The sequence below is a fragment of the Protomyctophum bolini genome, assembly GCF_963924005.1.
Source record: "Protomyctophum bolini genome assembly, chromosome: 17".
Taxonomy (NCBI): Eukaryota; Metazoa; Chordata; class Actinopteri; order Myctophiformes; family Myctophidae; genus Protomyctophum; species Protomyctophum bolini.
Window position 1 is genome coordinate 11,681,870 of NC_137878.1, and position 20,678 is coordinate 11,702,547.

Here is a 20,678-nt window from a genome sequence, read left to right on the forward strand (position 1 = left end):
CACACACGGCTCCACAGCACACACGCCCATCGTATGCGTGGCAGAGACGCGTACACTAAGAAATTATAACACAAATAAAACAAAAATACAGACGCATTCGTGACAGCGCAAGTCCAGTCAACATTCAAGGTTGTACTTTATTGTTACAGGCACATAAGAGTAAAACTTATTTTGGTTTGGCTTCCTTAATGCAGCAGCATAGACAATAACAGTAGAATAGTAAGAAAAAAGAAAAAAAATATCAAAGAAAGGGAGAGAGTACAAAAAAGAGCAAAGAGAAGAAAAAAAAGCATTTAAGAATGTGCAAATAGTACTTGTTATATTTTATATACAGTACCAGCAGCATGTTTCTTCCTTATTTATTTGTTTCCAAGTGACTGCTACCTAACTTAGTGCAAACAACTTGTCACAGTGTACATGTCACGATATGTTGGCAGAATGCAGTCTGGGGAAGAAAATAAATTAAAGATATGTATCTTTTTTTAAATTCTAGCCATAAGTAAAGATATATCCCAAAGAAAAAAGCATTTTTCGTGTGTTGTTGACGATTTGAATAAGTTTGGGTTTTAACTTATTCCAACTTAGCCCCAAGCAGAGCGCACTGATAGCAGACCCACGCACTCTGCTGTTTTGCTAAAATAAAGGGACTCCCGTGGCTGAGAGAGCCATGACGGCGACGCCACGTCTATGAGAGATAGACAGCCTGGGGCTGTCGTCCATCAGGGAGCATGGAGGTGCACAGATCATTCCATGGCTATCATTCAGCCCATATAGTAGCGCATCCGGAAAGTATTCACACTCCTTCACTTTTACCACATTTTGTTTTGTTACAGCCTCATTTCAAACGGGATTAAATTCGTTTTTTGTTCTCATCAATCTACACACAAATGCCCATAATCACTAAAGTGGCATTTTATTTCCAGCAAATTTATCAAATGTATGAAAAAGAAAAACCCTGAAATATCACACTAAGTATTCACACTCTATGACACTTGACTAGAGTGCACCTGTTGGAAATTCAGTTGATTGGAAAGGCACACACCTGTCTATATAAGGCCCCACAGCTGTGGCCCCTTTTCCACCGGCTGGTTCCCAATGGGAACCGGTTCAGTTCTTTTTGGTTCTTAGCTCCAAAATTGGAATGTATAAAACCATAAAAACCATACCTATATTAGATTGTTATCACCATGAAACTTAATTCCCCAATTGAGTACTTACACGAAGACAATGATTTATTATTATTATTACAAATTTTACATTTTTAAATACCGGTATGCAAATGAGGCATTATTTAGGAAAATATGCCAAATAATCGAAAATATGAAAAAGCTACTACTGTGGAAGCGGTTATCATGTATTAATTTACTTGTATTGATCCTATAAACAATTTAATATAGGTCTAGTTTTTCCCACCAATTTTGGAGCTTTGGCTCATGGACTAAGAACCAAAAATAACTGAACCGGTTCCCATTGGGAACCAGCCGGTGGAAAGGGGGTCACAGTGCATTAGCAAGAGCAAAAACCAAGCCAAAGGAATTGTCAAAGGAATTGTCTGTAGACCTCCGAGACAGAATTGTATTATTGCGGCACAGAGGTGGGGAAGGGTACGAAAAATAATTCTGTAGCATTGAAGGTCCCGAAGAGCACAGTAGGCTCCATCCATCACCTGGCAAATACCATCCCTACGGTGAAGCATGGGGGTGGCAGCATCACATTGTGGGGATGTTTTTCAGCGGCAGGAACTGGGAGACTTGTCAGGATAGGGGGAAAGATGAATGGAGCAGTGTACAGAGACATCCTGGATGAAAACCTGCTCCAGAGCGCTCAGGACCTCCGACTTGGTCGGCGATCCACCTTCTAACAGAACAACGGCCCCAAGCACACAGCTAAGATAACGAAGGAGTGGTTTCAGGGCAACTCTGTGAAAGTCCTTGAGTGGCCCTCACCTGACAGAGCTTGAGGGGATCTGCAGAGAAGAATGGGAAGAATACGCCAAATTCAAGTGTGCCAAGCTTGTAGCATCATTCCCAAAAAAGGCGTAAGGCTGTAATTGCTTCCAAGGGTGCCTCAACAAAGTACTAAATAAAGAGTGTGAATACTTATGTACATTCAGGTTTCAGGTTTCTTATTTTTAATAAATTATCGAAATATTCGTAAAAACTTTTTTCCCTTCATCATTATGAGGTATTGTGTGTAGATTGATGAGGGGAAAAAAATGTAATCCCTTTTGAAATGAGGCTGTAACAAAGACAAATGTGGTCAAAGTGAAGGAGTGTGAATACTCTCCGGATGATATGATATGATATGATATAGTACTTTATTGTCAGTTCACACTGAAATTTGTCTTGCGACACAGCAGCCAAGTATGCAGAACATATACAAAACACAAAGAACAAGACAATTTACATACATAAAGACATGAGCAATATCCACCGCTTAGATTATCCTGTGGCTACTACATCTCCTGATTAAGCCTCAAGGTCGACTGGTAGACAAAGGACCTCTTTAGTCTGACCTTGTTGTATGCTGGTACACCATATCTCCTTCCTGAAGGTAGCAACCTATATTCTCTATACAACACATGCTTAGTATTAGAGGTGATATTCCTTGCTAACCTTAGGATGCTGTTATCATATGTGGATGTATAAAGTTTTTTGTTGTCCAACAATCTTTGAACAAATGTTCAGTTGTTGCAGCAGTTGTGACTTTAGGGCTGCAGACAAACATCCATACCAGGTTGCACTGTAGTTATTGAAATATCAATATTCAGACTAAAATGATGGACAGACGGACCGATCAAAGTTTTATGAGTGTTATTCTTTTAAGCGTCAGCCACTGGCTAAAAAGCAAGCCTGGCAAACACTACAAATAGGGCAACATAACACCATGACTCAGACAAAGAGGCGAATGAACGCCAGTTCCACAAGAAATAAATAGGAGCGAGATTGCAGTGGAGAAGCTTTAGACTAGTATTGATCACCACATTGATGACTTGCACCGGCAGCAACAACGGAAGCACGGCTAAAGAAAAAAGCAAACAAAAGATATCAGCACATGGGTACAGAGGTTATTGTACAGTTGTTTATGGATTTGGAAACAATGTGAGGAAATAGCAGCGATGTAGAGTTATGGAAGAGATAACATAGAGCACCGGTTCTCAACATGGGGTCCAGGAACCCACAGCAGCCGTCCTTGAGAGGGTTCCGGGGGGGTCCCCCAACTAAATATAGTTATTGTTAGATATACCAAATGGACGCTCAACACATTTAATACAGCATCACAGTCATTTTAACCACATTTTATATGTGGGCTATTCAAATATAGCAGATGTCAAAGCTCACAGTGCAGTGTGTCACTAGGTGCTGCAATGCTTGTACTGTATACTGTACATCTGCTATCTTTTAACTTTGAACTTTTTATCTTGAAAATATTGGTAAGTCTTCTTTTCTAGTGGTCCCCGACAAAATCTTTTTGCAGCCAAATTCATGTCAATTTAGGAGAACCACCGCCATAGAGACTTAGTGGAGAGAACCTCCTAACCTCTGCACTTCTCACTGCCCGTCTGTCTCCTCCTGTCCCCTCATCCCTGTCCCTGTCCCCTCATGTCTCCCCCTGGCCCCTCATGTCTCCCCCTGGCCCCTCATGTCTCCCCCTGGCCCCTCATGTCCACTGTCCCGTGCCCTGCCGTCATCCCCCAGGAGGGTCCACATCTCTTCAGTCACCTTAGAGCATCTGAAAGGGTCCTACAAGGTGGAGCTGGGGGACGGACAGAGCAGAGACTCCTATCTGAAGGAACACGGCGTGGTCACCTACCTCGTCATCAACCCCAAGGTCAGACCTCTCTCTCTCTCTCATCCCTCACGCAGTCTGCAACCACGCACTACTTGACTGAGACTGTCCGCATCTTGACATTTTACTTGACGATTAATTGAAATAAATAACAATAATTACATGTATTAAAACCAGTAAGACGCGTTAACGCGGGAAGCAAACGCAGCTGTTGTGGCAGTCTGACACACACACACACACACACACACACACACACACACACATACAGTACACACACACACACAGACCTTTTTTCATTTTTATTTTGCCGTTTATTTTGTGTGTGTGATACAGCTGCACCCTCTGGTGGCGGGCGGGTGGTGTAACAGCGGGACAGACAGACAGACACACACACAGACACACAGACAGACAGACAGACATGATATGCAGGGTCTCATAGTTAGTGCTCATTGCGTTCGCAATTACATTTCTCCGCCTTTTAGGCTTTGTAAATGGTGCATTTATATAGCGCCTTTATCCAAGGCGCCTTACAGAGATTGTGCATTACATTCACCCATTCACACACACATTGACACACTGATGCCGGAGAAAACCATGCAAGGCACCAACCTGCACATCGGGAGCAATTAGGGGTTTGGAACCCTGGTGTAGCCCGGGTTCGAACTGCACTGGTCACTCTACCGCTGATCCACTGCCAGTATCTGTAAACAGATATTGCACAGGGCAGAAATTACAAGTGGTTAATTCACACAAATGGGCTATATCAAATACCATATCAATACCACAATATCATACTAATGTTTAATAAAAAACTATATGGAATTAAATACAAAAGACTGTTTAGTCTTTTGTCTTTGGACTCAAACCAAATCTTGTTAATTAAAGCATTAAACATTCAGATGTATGCATTATTGCATTTGACAACCCTAATCTTAATCACTTAATCAGGAAACTTTTTGCAGAAAATAACTTGCCGTTGGCTATTTTAAGCAAAGATGTTGAGTGAGATCCTCAAACACACCTTCGTTCTGAACCAATCTCACACAAACTAATTATATCTCTTCTTTCAGTGGAGTGCTGCGATATGAACTCGCCTTTCACAATAATGGCGCCCGCAGATACATCATACATGCGCCCCAGATTCGGAAGCGGCGTCTACCTATTTATGTCTGTGGGTTTAAGTGGTTAATACATCATTTTTTGACTGTAAAGTCAAAAGCAGTGGTTCTCAAAGTGTGACCCAGGGACCCCCATGGGTTCCTTCAGAGTGTTCCAAGTTCTGTAACTCTCAGATTTATGGAGTGTTATCAGGCGCTCCCCTGAGTCTGCTCCGCTGCGATGTTTATACGTGTCTATGGTTGAGAGTGTGGTCTGGGCATTGCAGATTTGCAGACTTCCGCCATGCCCCTGTCATAGCTTATAGGAGGCAGCGAATCATGACTAGGTCGCTACTACGCCATTGGCTGGCGGCGTTTAGGCGGCTCCCATTGGCTTAGGCGGCATGGGGGGCGACTCCCATTGATGACTAGGTCGCTATTAAAAAACGGGCCTGTTGTATCTTGTAACTGGGTGTCTCTGGTGCGTTCAGGCTGAGAGGCACACCCCTCTGCTGGTGGTGCGCTCTCGTCCCTCGCTGGACGGAGGGAAGATGAGGGCCTCCGTCAGGATGACCCGCTACCTGGAGTCATGGGGCGCCGCCAAGCCCTTCGCCAACCTCCACCACCGGGACAGCATGACCACGGACAACGGCATGATCAACACCACTGTGAGTATACACCAGGGCACACACACAAGAATGTCTATAGTTCCCACAGTCTGCTGGACGTTTGCCCCGCACAGTAGAATGTAATATTACACTTCCATTGAATTCATTTAGCAGCTTTCAGAAATCCAAGGACGTTTTACACTAACAAAGAAAGTATTCTGCGCGCACACACACACAGGCGCGCACGTGCGCACAACCGGTCACATGCATAGCCTATTGTTGTTGCTGATGGGTGGAAACCTTGCATGTCCAAAATTTTGTTTGCCATTTACTTTTCAGTAAAAAACAAAAAAATAACATTTGGAACAAAGAGACACATTAACGGCTTTCACTTTTGCATTGCAACGTTTCGAGCGTGTTGATCTGTTGTTTTTTTTGTCTGTACAAAGAAGTAGGGCGCATTCATATTAATTTACAAAAACATAAAAAGCTGAAATATGGAGATTGGCCTACAAGTTTTCTGTCTGGCGGCAACAATATGCATATGCACAAATCCACTGGGAGCGAGGGAGGGTTTCAAAGGCCCTTGGCTGATGGAGGCCAAAATAGATATGGTTGTTTCCATGGAAACAGAACAGTGGCCATTGGCCATACTGTAGGTGCAGGAATATGTCTTCTTATGTTCAATGTAATAAATAATAATATATCATTGCATACCTCAACAACGTTCATAGCATCATCTAAAGTACATGTATGCATAAGTTTGAACATAAAATAAATAATATAAATATGAATAAATAAACTGCTGCCGCGCTTTATATGGTGGATGTTTTCCCACTTAAAGAAGCATGTCTGCCTTCCGTAGTGCCACCTATCCGTTGCTATTCTTTTATTATCATGCTGCATATGTAGACTTGTTGTATGCTATATATTTTCTATTCTCTCTCCCCTATTCTAACTCTTCCTGTAACTGCAGTTGACATTTTTCACACATGCACGCACGCACGCATGCACGCACACGCGCAAACACACACACATACATACACACGTACTCTTTTACAGCTGTATCTAATGAAGTTGTGATTGTGTATTCCACGCTCCAGGACGTGCCCATGGGTCAGTACCACTACCAGAGACGCGAAAGGTGAGAGTGAGACATGAGGACATGTGTTTCTCTAACGTTTCCTCAGTGCATAAAAGGGTGAACATTGTAACACACACACACACTCACACACTTTTCACTCCTTCAAACCCACAGGTCCAAATCCCAGAGGAAGAGGTTCGAGGAGGAACTCAACGAACGCATGATCCGCACCATCGACGGGATCAACTCCCAGAAGTCAGTATACCGTGTTTGAGATTTTCTCACTTTTTTTTTTTCTCGAACAATGTCCATTTCCTGAAAAATAGCTACATTAGCCAATCTACAAGCTCACGCAACATTGTTCATGCTGTGATCTAGTATGTATAGATCGGCTATTTTCGTTATTCGTTGTATACGACGAATAGGGCTTACGTGGTTAAATACAATTCTTACATAAAATGTTTTTAACTCGAACCTGGCTTTTTAGCTGTCTGATCATGATCTAAGTCTGATATATACAGTAAGTGCTCGTATAGAGCACGATGACCTAACCTGGCTGAACCTCATATCTTAACCTATAAGGTGATGTTGAACTTCGGTTGTATCTCGGAGGATCTGGGAACCGTTGTCCATGACGCCATGCAGCTTCTATGTGTTCTTTGCTCAGTGGAACTCAGTGGAGTTCAGGCCAACTCCTAAGTTCAACAGCGCTTCCTAAAGATATGCTGTTCAGCCAGGCTATAGGTCACCATGCTCTGTATTGTGGTTACAGTGGGGCGTTGAGCCTGTACACATTAGCAGTGACCGCTCCCCTGTGTCTCTGTGTTAATCATCTGTAGGCAGTGGCTCAAGTCTGAAGACATCCAGAGGATTTCGTTGTTCTTTCACAACAAGGCCCTGGAGAAAGAGGTGGGCTAACCAAGCAGTCGTGATTCTGTGTTCCTCTCCTCTCCTCTCCTCGCTTGCGCCTGATTGGCTAGAGTATAGTTCCACGCCGTATAGCCTTGTGGACATGCTGTGTCCCATAACTTGGGAGTTGAGTTCCTTGGCCTGCTGGAGGGCGATACTGATCAGTCTGGCCGTTTGTAAGATTAGCTGTGGAAAGACGCATACAGTATGCACGCACGCACGCACACTACTGATATAGCCTATACACACAGGGGGCAATTGCAAGATCTTCTGTCAGAGAGAATTACAGTAGCCGAGGATTACGTATTGTTTACTGGTATGAGTATTTGTTGATGTACAAAGCCTTGTCGTGCCTTGAGAATCTTGAAAAACATTATTTACTTGAAGACCTCACTTTTGGTCAAAACATGCTGTCCTGGTTCGTTGCTTGTTTGTACATTCTATTGTATATTAAAGGACCACTTCACCACTTTGCAACCTATCTTCATATAATAGGTCCTCACTAATAATCATGAAAAAATTGTGCAATTTCTTTCTACTCAGTCTGTGTCTCATAGGAGGGCTGTGGGCAGTTTAGAAACCATCTTCCAGTTACATCATCAATGGGGAATACAAGCTAATAGAAATTGCAGGCTTTCTAGTCCTGAAAAGTTGCGATGCGAAAATGGAAGCTCTCTTGGCTATATGACGACCAAAACCTCAGACCTTTCAACCCCTGTGAGCGTGAGACCTTAATGGCTCATTGTGTTCTTTCTGCCCTTTCTTTCCCTCAACAGTACAGATCTACGACGTTGCCCGCCTTCAAGTACTATGTGACCTGTGCCTGCCTCATATTCTGCTGTATCTTCATAGTGCAGATCCTCGTCTTGCCCAAGTAAGTGTGAACCTTCAGGTCAGGCCAATTTACGGCACTGGTTCTCATAACATGGGGTTTTGGGGAGGCCGCCGGGAGTCCTTGAAGGGAGTTCCATGGGTGGCCCTATAGTTCTGGTCCTCAACATGGGGTTTTGGGAGGCCCCCGGGAGTCCTTGAAGGGAGTTCCATGGGTGTCCCTACACCCTTTTGGTGTTTTAAGCGTTATACTTTAGCTATTGAAAAATAGCAGATCTACAAGCTCGTAGCTTGTAGGTCTGTGAAAGTCGTGAAAATGTGGCGCAAATCTTTGAATATATATATTTCAGAGCGAACATGGGGGTTTTGGGGAGGCCCCCGGGAGTCCTTGAAGGGAGTTCCAGGGTGTCCCTATAGTTCAGTTGATATAGTTCTCTCTCTAGGCCGTCCTCAGACGAGCCCTCCGTCCTCCATTTAAGCAGGGGGGGCCATTAAAACTCTATACACTTGACTGCAACATGACTGAAAGCCAGAAAGAAAGTACTGTCATCTTCAAAATGATCTATGATTTCCAGTCAGCTATGACGTATCTGTCAGCCTCGGTGTGTGAGATCAGCTCCGGACACACACATGCACGGATTGCACGTGCTCGCGCACACACACGCACACACACACACACATGCACGCACGCACGCACATGCACACACACACACACACACACACACACACACACACACACACACACACACACATGCACGCACACACAGACACACACGCACACACACACACACACACACACACACACACACACTCAAAATCGACAGTCACTGAATTACAACATGCTCCTTCACACAAACACTTAACATCAATTTCCGCTCTTTCCGCTCGTATAACATCTTCCAAATAGGAAAGAGCTTTGCCTTAACGGCCTCAAAGTGTCTGCCGTGGCCCACCTCTTTCATTAAGGGTGGCACGGCGCAGGGAAGGGGAGAGAACTCCACAAGGAATGTTGAAGAGCGGATTGTGATGAAATGGCGCCGTGACTGTCTGCCAGGCAATTATGGATGAAGTTAATCAAAGAGTGGCGTCCCTGTAATGGCCATGGTAAAAAGCCACGGTCATCTTAATTTACCGCCACTAAGAGCCAAAGGAACAATCCCCCCCCCCCCACACACACACACACACACACCCGCACGCATGCACACACACACGCACACACACACACACACACACACACACACCACTCTAATAGCGGTGACTCGCCGTTTTAGACGTGACATCACCTCTTTTATGGCGTGCTCTGCAGTATTCTTGTAGCTTCATGGTGACGTCACGCCCTCGCACAGTATATACGTGCAAATATGGGAAGGGAACCGACTGGCCACGTGTCGTGAGCGTGTGTTGGGAGGTCCAAAGCAAAGGTGCTTCTTTACGTGGACAACGTGGACTATACGTGTTTACTGTTTACTGCAGGGGTTTTCAACTGATTTTGACCCAGAGACCACCATCCTGACCAAGAGCAACCTGGGGACCACCACTATTGACCCAGAGACCACCATCCTGACTAAGGGCAACCTGGGGACCACCACTATTGACCCAGGGACCACCATCCTGACTAAGGGCAACCTGGGGACCACCACTATTGACCCAGGGACCACCATCCTGACTATAAGAGCAACCTGGGGACCACCACTATTGACCCAGGGACCACCATCCTGACTAAGGGCAACCTGGGGACCACCACTATTGACCCAGGGACCACCATCCTGACTATAAGAGCAACCTGGGGACCACCACTATTGACCCAGGGACCACCATCCTGACTAAGGGCAACCTGGGGACCACCACTATTGACCCAGGGACCACCATCCTGACTATAAGAGCAACCTGGGGACCACCACTATTGACCCAGGGACCACCATCCTGACTAAGGGCAACCTGGGGACCACCACTATTGACCCAGGGACCACCATCCTGACTAAGAGCAACCTGGGGACCACCACTATTGACCCAGAGACCACCATCCTGACTAAGGGCAACCTGGGGACCACCACTATTGACCCAGGGACCACCATCCTGACTAAGGGCAACCTGGGGACCACCACTATTGACCCAGGGACCACCATCCTGACTAAGGGCAACCTGGGGACCACCACTATTGACCCAGAGACCACCATCCTGACTAAGGGCAACCTGGAGACCACCACTATTGTGCGTGGCGGGTCCATCATAGACCCACCCCACACAATAGTGGTGGGAGGTTCATGCACCACAGGGAGCTGGAGAAAATAGCTATAATATCAATATAATATCTAATAAAATACAGTGATTTTGTTTGAATATGATGGAATATGATTAAGGATTACTGTGATTATGGTAAGCTCACGTTTCATATCACACACACACCATACAGTCAGAACTATTGTAAAAAAAAAAAAAAAGGCATGGCCAGGGACCAGTGGTCCACGGACCACCGGTTGAAAACCCCTGGTTTACTTATGAGTCGTATGCATTTGTTGATGCACAAAGCCTTGTTGTGCCTTGAGAATCTTGGAAAAACATTATTTACGTGTTGTCTTGGTTTCGTTGCTTGTTTGTCCCCTTTTCTGAATGCCAAAAGCTTTTTGCTTTCTTTATCTTTTATAATATAAAAAAACATGGCTGTTTTTACAAGGTTTTACAAACAAAGGTGCCTCTTACGTGGACAACAGTCCATTGCTGCACGGAGACACCCTATTGTTGTAGAGGTACTGTATGGCTGGAAGCTTAGTGTGTGTGTGTGTGTGTGTGTGTGTGTGTGTGCGTGTGTGTGTGTGTGTGTGTGCGCGCGTGCGTGGACTGTGCGTGCGTGGACTGTGTGTGTCTTTCAGAACGGCTGTGTTGGGAATCTCCTTTGGGATGGCGTTCCTGCTGTTGGCTCTGATCCTGCTCATCTGCTTCGCTGGTCACATTCTGGTAAGTGTTGACATGAAGGTCTGAGGAATAAACGATAGTCAAATATCTGGTCTGGGAGCAGAAATGGACTATTTTATTCTTAAACTAGTAGTCGGTCTTATTACCAACGAGGTTGAAACCGACTACCGCAGAGCAGTAGAGGAGCTGGTGAGATGGTGTGAGAGTTACAACTTGATTCTAAACATCTCTAAAACCAAAGTATGTTCATAGATTTTAGGAAAAATAAATCGTGTCTCCCCCCCCCCCCCCCCCCCTCTTCATCAATGGGGAAGAGGTAGAAAGAGTTTCCTCCTTCCGGTTCCTATAGGGACCACCATCCATGAATCCTTATCATGGGATCTTAACACCAGTCTCATAATAAGCAAATCACACCAGCGTCTCTATTTCCTGCGGCAGCTTAAGAAGTTTAAAGTCAGCCAAGCAGCCATGACTCACTTCTATAGGGCCACTATTGAAAGTGTTCTCACCTTCTCCATGCTTGTCTGGTTTGGTCACACAACCTTCTCAAGACATATCAAAGCTGGAAAGACTAGTACGTCGCGCATCAAAAAACATAGGATGCAGCCTCCCTACACTTTCCTCACTCTATTCCACCAGAATAATTAGGAAGGCAAATAAAATCATTGCAGAGTTGCAGAATCAACTCCCATCCTGCACATCACCTCTTCAATCTCCTCCCATCAGGCAGGAGATATAGAAGTATCCAGAGCTCTACATGTCGCTTCAGGGATAGCACTTACTCCGTAGCCATTAGACATCTGAACTCATAGTATATGCATATAGCACTTGAAAAAACTGGATGTAATTTCCTATGCTGCTGACAAGACAAATTCCTATCAACTTGTTGACATGGCAAATAAATTATTGAATCTTGAATTGAACTATCAGTGTTTTTTATCCGGCACCACGGCCTAATGCGTGCGTGCGTGCACATGCGCGTGCGTGCACGTCTAGGTTGTAGACGTGCGTGTCTTTTTTGGCTGTTTTTCAGCCTCCTTTGCCTGTGTGCTGACATGAACCCTTATATACGTACATACAACACTCACAAACTAAACATATGCGTCACGTGTACAGACACGCAAGCACATTACTGTACACATGCTGTTCCAGTGGTGGGCAGTAAAGTAATGTTTTAACTGTAATAATATATTACTTTTCCCCCAGTAACAAACGAGTAGTGTAAGGGCTGTAATGTGTGACTGATTAATGACTCTTCCTGCAGAGGTTAATTCCTGTCATGGTAAAGTAGATTCAGTTCTAAAAGAAGACAACAAGTTGTGTTAGCGAATGTAATATAGTAATTTAATGAGTAACATAATACCAACCAAGTAATAAGTAATATAACTTTTTAAAGTAATTACAGTTTTAGAGTAATAATAAGTAAAGATACATTTATTAAGAGTAACATGCACAGAAAAAGTGTGAGAGGGAGAGAGAGAGAGAGAGAGGAGAGAATAAATAAAATAAACTGAGCATAAGCAAACACGTGCAAACACGAGACGGAGACGGAGATCTATCAGTACAACAAAAACGTATTGAATGTTTCTGTCGTGCGGAATTCAAAAGCTGTGCGACTGCCTTGAACCGTTAATAGAAGCTGTCTGCAGGGAGAAATGTGCTCTTTCTGAGAAATGAAGCCTTGCGTCCTCCACCGTCTCTGGCTGACAGCGGCCGCTAAACGTCTGTGTTGACGACCAATTCATTTACCCGTTCGTCTTCTTGGCACACTATCTGTCCACTCGACCCGACATCTCTCATTCCAAAGACAAGTGCATGGCTGTTTTTTCAGAGCTAGAAATGAATGTTATAGAAATAAGGAAATAAACGGACAAAAAAAGTTTTTCAGAGCTTGTCGCTCATACATTTTGTATTGATTGGGTGGCGTCTATATAGTCTCTCCGTGCGTGCGTTTCAAAGTGACCTCGAGCAAGACAATGAACTCCCTAACTAACTGCTCCCCATGAGCACGTTGTGCCTCGAATGGTCTCCTCCACTGGTGAGGAGTGAATGTGTGTGACTGAACTGTAATGCACTTTAAGTGCTTCGGAGAAAGGGAAGTTAGGGCACTATATAATTGCACCATTTACAATTTAGTGGGTGTGTAGTATACTACTACTGTGCGTGTGTGTGTGTGTACATGCGTGAGTGCGTACGTGCGTGCATGCGTGAGTGCGTACGTGCATGCGTGCATGCGTAGGTGTGTGTGTGTGTGTGTGAGTGGTGGTGGCAGGTTTTGTGTAATGAACCGAGTTGTTTTTTATTATGTGCTCCGTTCGTCTGTGAAGGCGTGTTAGTGCAGTGGAAGGGCTTCTTGTGGGAATGTTTCCAGTTAAGTGAGGTGGGATGTTGCTAAATACAAACAGCGCTGAACACGGGGCACTGTTGACCTCCCTGTGGGGGAGAGCACACATATCCCTTGTAACCCCATATAACCCTGTTCAGTTAGTTAAGGCAATGGCAGATGCATTTGTATAGTGCATACATTTAGAGGCAAGGCCAAAGGGCTTTACATAAAACACTAAGAACACAGAGCAAAAGGACCTGTGGTTTTCTGGGAGTCTGTTCCAGATACAGTACATGTTGCAGGAAAACAGAACAGTTTGGACTCGGAAACAGAAAACAAAGCTGTTCCCCATGCCAGAACTGATGCAGCAGTCAGTGGTGCCAAAGAAACTCCCTCTTCTTTGGAACGTTTCAGAAGTTCCACAAAGCCATCATGGATTCCCGCGAGAAGCGGCAGAGGTCCCTCGTGCCCCTCTTGATTGATCAATGGGGCACCAGTGGAGAGAGTGAGCATGCCGTCCCGTCCCTGCTGTATATTTATGACCACAGATGCTTGAGGATTATGAAAGATAAGGCAACACCCTGGAAACGGACTGTTTGTGACCATGTGTGTCAACATGGTCACATGGATGTGTGAGGCGCCTCAAAGCCAAGAGCTTCTTTCCAGCGGTTGTTGGAGCCATAAACAGGACATGGACAATAGAAGGAAAGAGGAAAAAATAATGAATTATAATGTGTTGCCTCGGAACTGTAGTTATTCCTGTACATATTGCTTAAACAGTATTGCACAGTGTATATATTGTGGGCGCCACTGAGCTACGATAAGCAGGAGACACAGCAAGTTTTGCCCACTCGGGCAAATTGATTAAAGAAATAACAACTTAAATTCAGCACACAGTTTGTCAGGGCAAACAGTCATTAAATCAACTAAAGTTCTTTCTTTAGGGGCTGCGGCCGGGGCCAGTATTCACTTATTTCCAAGTGCAGCTATTGTCCCAAAGGGCTCAACGGTAAGGGTTAGTTTCCTCCTATAGGGACAGTATCCGTCTCACTGTCCGATTCCTTCAGGAGTCGGTTTGTTTGTATTTCACACGTGCTTCTCTTCAGGGTTCATCCATGTGTATGAGAAGACACTATTAGTTCTGAGTCTGAACAAGTGGCAAATGTGAGGGGATGTGTGTGTGTGTGTGGAGACCTACCGCCAGATTGCCACGCCAGGGCCCCCGCCGTGAGTCAGTGGAGAATGAGACGGAGCGCCCGTCTGTCCCACACCTTTCAAACATTTAGGCGTTCGGCGCGGCTGTTGCGTAATCGATCTGATTGAGGAGGAATATGGGCAGATACCTGTGGTCGATGACGTGTCCCAGGGCACTCCGCTCTGACTGCCCACTGTCATGCGACATCCCACAATATGTACATATACAACATAGTTAGCCTCTGCCACATTGCACATAATAATTCTATAATCGACAGTGGCCTTGTGGTTAGAGTGTGAAACTGGGAGGTCGGGGTTCGATCCCCGGCCGGGTCATACCAAAGACTGTAAAAATGGGACCCAATGCCTCCCTGCTTGGCACTCAGCATCGAAGGGTCCGATTGGGCGGTCAAATCTACTAATCAAATGATTCCCGAGCGCGGCACGGCTGCGGCTCACCGCTCCTTGGCTGCGGCTCACCGCTCCAAGAGATGGGTCAAATGCGGAGAACAAATTTCACTGCGGTAACGTGTGTGACAAATCGTATGACTTTGACTTTGGACACAATATGTGACCCCCCTATTGCTGCTATAATAATTAATCACTGGGCTTTTTCTTATCTGATTACTTTGGCTTCATTATTGCTATGTTATGTTGATGTTGCACATCATTGCAGACCTTACCACACTTGCATTTCTCTGTCTGTCTGTCTGTCTGTCTGTCACGTCTGTCACGTGTCCCCAGCAGGGAGGTAAAGGATCCTTCTGTTCCGTTCCCTGGCTCCCAACTTTCTCACGCATCATCATCGCCAACAAACCCTGGCTGCGATTGGTCCTCACCATGACAACCACCGCCCTCATACTGGTAATGGCTGTCTTCAACATGGTGAGTGGCCAGGTCCTCGTCTTCGTAGATTCACTGGGTGTTAAGTGAATCTTTTTTTTAAGCCTTACCCTGAAGGCGAAATTATGTCAGGGATACCAAGCCAAGCAGCGCAACACATGTTATGCAAGAGTGCTTGAGACTAAATAAATCCAGAACCAAGTAGACAGACTGTAGCAGTTTGGCTGCTACAGTCTGTCTACTTGGGCTGTAATGCAGATTTGTACGTATAGCAGCCAGTAGTACATATACAGTGCAGTATACTGAACCTCATCTTCTCCACCTATAATACCTGTAGACCTCCTCCCATCAAAATACATTAAGTTTAAAAATATATATATATTATATTTTTTTATCCCACCATTTTGTAACCCATTTTTCACCCCTGTGTCAATTATCTAATGTGATCCTGGGCTCTACACACCCTCTCCCCAACCTGGGGAGAGCAACGGACTTGAACTCATGCTTCCTTCATGCATGAGTGTCCAAGTCGCTCCTTTACACCTGACAGGGGGGAGTTTCCCCGGTTGGACGTAGCGTGTGGGAGGAACACGTTATTCCAACCAGTTCCTTTCCCCTCCGTCAGGCCAGGGGGAGGCAGTTTAGAGACCAGGATTACTGCATGTTTTCTATTTTGGTGCAACAACATAAGTTTAAGCTTGGACTCAATTATTTCTGTGTGACACACACACACACTGACATGCCCGTCTCCCTGGCTAGTTCTTCTTGGAAGACGAAGTTCGTACGACTCCAACGACTCCCAATGCAGCCAATGACAGCCTGCTTGACTCGCCAAGACCCGCCCACCCCAATGCAACCAATGACAGCCTGCTTGACTCACCAAGTCCCGCCCACACCAATGTAACCAATGACAGCATGCTTGACCCTCCAAGCTCCTCCCATCTCGCAGACGAGGACAAGTTCTATCTGCCAGTAAGTACAGCGGGAAAGCATGATTTTGTTGCTGTCGGGCGGAAACCTTCCCTTTTTATTATTGTTTAAAAAAACGTTTTAAAATTCCGATCAACTGTACACACTGTACAACGACGCATTGTGATGCCTTGTAGATCTGCTATTTTAACTGCTGTTGTGTGACATTGCATGGTGACATTGTACGACATTTACGAAAACACTACAGTTGAAATATGGAGATACAAGGTTTCTGCCTGACAGCGATGGTTCACCCAAACTGTATTTCATGCCATTACGAATTCGTAATTATGTCCAGCTACTAGGCATAGATAGATAGATAGATAGATAGATAGATAGATAGATAGATAGATAGATAGATAGATCTTTATTGTCATTGTAACAGTACAACAAAATTGTGAGGGGAGTGCGACTGTGCGTGACGCCACTAATTTCTCCACTTGCATCAGGCGACCGCCTTCGTTGAAAGCAAGCGAGAATGTAATGTAACGATATAGTGATATAGCGATTTTTCGTATATCGATATATCAATATTAATCCCGACGATACGCTTCTCGAGTTATGTGGATTACAGACGTACGGACCTACGTACACACACACACACACACACACACACACACACACACACACACACACACACACACACACACACACACACACACACACACACACACACACACACACAGAGACTCGGTGCATTTATAGTTACTATAGAGCGGAGCCCGTTGGAGCCTCTACAGCGGTGCCCGTTGGGCATGGGCCTACTTGGAACGATGCAAGTTGGAAATGCATGCCCCACCCAGATATTATGTCTGTGTCCCTTTTATGCCCACATATGGAGTTCTGTGTCAGGCATGCCCAAATATGGAGTCTATGCAGACGAGTATGATGTCAGAACAGGCCAGCTCCATATATGGACATGGGGGGTGTGTGTGTGTGTGTGTGTGTGTGTGTGTGTGTGTGTGTGTGTGTGTGTGTGTGTGTGTGTGTGTGTGTGTGTGTGTGTGTGTGTGTGTGTGTGTGTGTTTTTTACAGTATATTGATCTCTCTCTCTCTCTCTCTCTCTCTGTAGTATTTTATCTACTGCTGCATCCTGGGCCTGGTGTCATGCTCTGTGTTTCTGAGAATCAACTATGAGCTAAAGATGGTGGTGATGTTGGTTGCCGTGGTGATATACAACATCATCATCCTCCAGACCCACGCTCCCCTGCTGGATGGATACAGTACTGCACTGTACCGCACTCAGACACTGGACAGGTGCATAGTACACACACGCACGCACGCACACGCGCACACACACACACACACACACACACACACATACACACACACACACACACACACACACACACACATCAAAGTTCTTTAACAGTAAAATAAATGTAAAAGAAACACATTTTAGAAGGTCATTTTTAATACAATTAAAATAGTTGTTGAAAATAATAAAAGATAAGATGTTAAAATAAAATAGTATGCTAAATAAAATTGGTTTTTGACCTGAAGAAGATCCACATCGGATTGAAACGTTAATTGGGATTTTTTCCAAAGCCTTTTCCAAAGCCTGGGTTCAATCTCTTAGTATCGCTTTTAACCCAGCACCCTTTGGCAATGCACGAGTTAGCTCCTCTTCCCAATAAAGTTGTAAACAATTTACAATTTAGGCATTTTGCAGACGCTCTTGATCCAGAGCGACTTACATTAAGCAAAAACAAAAGTATGGTCTATTTGTTTCTGCCTGATGGCTGATTAAAAATTCAGATCAAAAGAGTCACTCCCACCAGGTCTTAAAAGTAGAAAGACAAACAGAGAAAAATAAAAACAATGGAGACAAACAGAAACAAGCTATAACTGTGTGTGTGCAGAGTTTCAAAGTTGAAACAGCTGTGGAGCTGTTTATCACCTTGTCTCTGCGACCGTGAGTGACCGTGAGCACACACCGGCGGAGGGAATGTCCCACAGGCCCTGGTGCGAGATTGATCATAATTCAACTTTACCAGGCGACTGCAGAGTCTGCACAGTGCTAAACCTGTTCACAGCAACACCGGAGAAGATACGTCTGTAGTCTGTTACTGTAACATGCAGCCAGACGAGCCAGTTAGCAGCCCAGCTTAAACACTCTCTTTCCGGCGGGCACCGTGAAGGGCCCTTCACAATATAAAGCGTCTCCCTTTACCTCCTCAATGAACTATATTTTACGCTGGTTAATATTACTTGTGTGTTTGTGGGAGAGAGAGCCAGAGAGAAAGAGAGAGAGCGACTGTTTCCCCTATATCTCCACGCCTGGCAGCATAATAAATGAGCCAAAAACCTCAAGGCAGTAGCCACTTGAACCCTACGCGTGTCCCTATTCTGGGGCAAACATTTGTCAAAAAATAGCAGATCTTTAAGCTTAAAATGCCAGAAATAGCCGATCTACAAGTTCACGGACGTCACAACCGTGAACTGTTTTTGGCGAAGAGATTTGAGCCAACGAATTGTGAGCCAAGGATAGATGAGAGTTGAAAGAAACCTATAGTTACTGTGAGCTTTTTAAGCTTCGCCTCTGGCAAAGAGGATTGCGACTGGTTCTTTTGTTTCGGAGAAGGAGTAGAATTGATTTTCCAGATGTGAGTGACAGTTTGGTATACGAGGGCACCTCGCCTCCCTCACTGACTACAATATCATTATCAGAAAAAAGTTTTCTCCACTCCTAAGTTAGATTTTTTTTCCCCTGCTGTCTCTCAAAATGTAAGATTCAACGTGTTTTGGTCGCCAAGAGGAAATTGGCATTGGACGCAGCACTGACCGATAAGACTGTGCAGTTGTCCTCAAGTCACCACCAGCTGGAACTCTTAATTACTTCTTGAGTAGCTGTATGGATTATTGTGTGGATAGAGTGGGTTCTGCCAAATCCGTGACCAAATTGGACTTGCTCAAGGGTTACTGGCAAGTCAGGCTAACTGGCAAGTCAGAGATCTCCGCATCTTACTTACTCCGGATGGGTTGTTTCAATACACAGTGATGCCATTTGGCCTTCGTAATGCACCCGCTACTTGGAAGTCCTGGAACGTGCTCACTCCACCAGCATGTTCTCACCATGCTGGGGGAGTGAGCACGTTCCAGGACTTCTGGGGTGGGAACTTTATCCTGCGAAGAGATTCCCAGGATGCGGCATAGACAGCGCTGAATAAAGTGTGTGTTAAGATGGTAAGCTAGGGTAAGATACCTGACTGTCTCTGTCTCTGTCTCTGTCTCTGTCTCTGTCTCTGTCTCTGTCTCTGTCTCTGTCTCTGTCTCTGTCTCTGTCTCTCTCTCTCTCTCTCTCTCTCTCTCCAGACCTGGAGTCCTGAAGGATCTGAAGACAATGGGCTCAGTGTCTCTGTTCATCTTCTTCATCACTCTGCTGGTGTTAGCCAGGCAGGTCAGTCACCACCATGAAATGAAACCATGACATGCTGTGGGACATTTTATGAAAAAAGATAGAAAGAAAACGAATGACAACATTCTTTTTTCTGGATGCGTTAAAACGGATTAACCACTAATAAATTGCTTTTGTCTCAGTGGGCAAAGACCTTTTGACTCAACTCTATAATAATAAAATAGAAATAAAATAAGTCCTTCAAAGTGCTGTTGAAGAAAGTTGCGGTCTGGTCAGTGGTGCGTTGTGAGCTCGTAGACTGGCTATCTTGGGAGTATTATGTAAAAAATAAATTATATAATAGAGCTTAAGGGGTTAGAATCATTGTTAGTCGGTTTCTAAGCTGCGTTGGGAATTCATCCTCGCATGGCCTTGTTAATACAGCATCTCCCCCTGTGTTCTGAAGAGAAGCAAACAAACACAAACATATATGTATAATGTGTCTTGGTCTCGATTCATCCCCAAGCTAAACGACTGGGAGGCATCCTTTGGTTAGACATACATTAGGCATTGGTTAGGCATTGGTCCGACTGGATTAAGGTTGGTGAGGGGTGCGTTAAGACGACCGGATTTTGGTTGGTGAGGGGTGCGTTAAAACGACCGGATTATGGTTGGTGAGGCGTGCGTTATGGGTTGGGAGAGGGTTAAGGTTAGGTTTAGGTGTGCTGCCCCCGTGGGAGGTTAGGGTGAGGGCCTCCCACTAGAGCGACTGATATGT

At 45.0% G+C, this 20,678-nt stretch overlaps 1 protein-coding gene across 1 annotated transcript in view; it reads left to right on the forward strand.

Annotated features, from left to right (window-relative positions):
• adcy2b (adenylate cyclase 2b (brain)) overlaps positions 1-20,678 on the forward strand; it is a 66,615-nt gene that overhangs the window by 36,966 nt on the left and 8,971 nt on the right. The window contains exons 9-19 of the mRNA XM_080787719.1: positions 3,699-3,831; positions 5,378-5,554; positions 6,598-6,638; positions 6,753-6,833; positions 7,418-7,487; positions 8,264-8,361; positions 11,189-11,273; positions 15,499-15,636; positions 16,354-16,566; positions 17,636-17,820; positions 19,879-19,963. Coding sequence (XP_080643845.1) covers positions 3,699-3,831; positions 5,378-5,554; positions 6,598-6,638; positions 6,753-6,833; positions 7,418-7,487; positions 8,264-8,361; positions 11,189-11,273; positions 15,499-15,636; positions 16,354-16,566; positions 17,636-17,820; positions 19,879-19,963 — 1,306 coding nt within the window. The remainder of the gene's footprint in view (positions 1-3,698; positions 3,832-5,377; positions 5,555-6,597; positions 6,639-6,752; positions 6,834-7,417; positions 7,488-8,263; positions 8,362-11,188; positions 11,274-15,498; positions 15,637-16,353; positions 16,567-17,635; positions 17,821-19,878; positions 19,964-20,678) is intronic.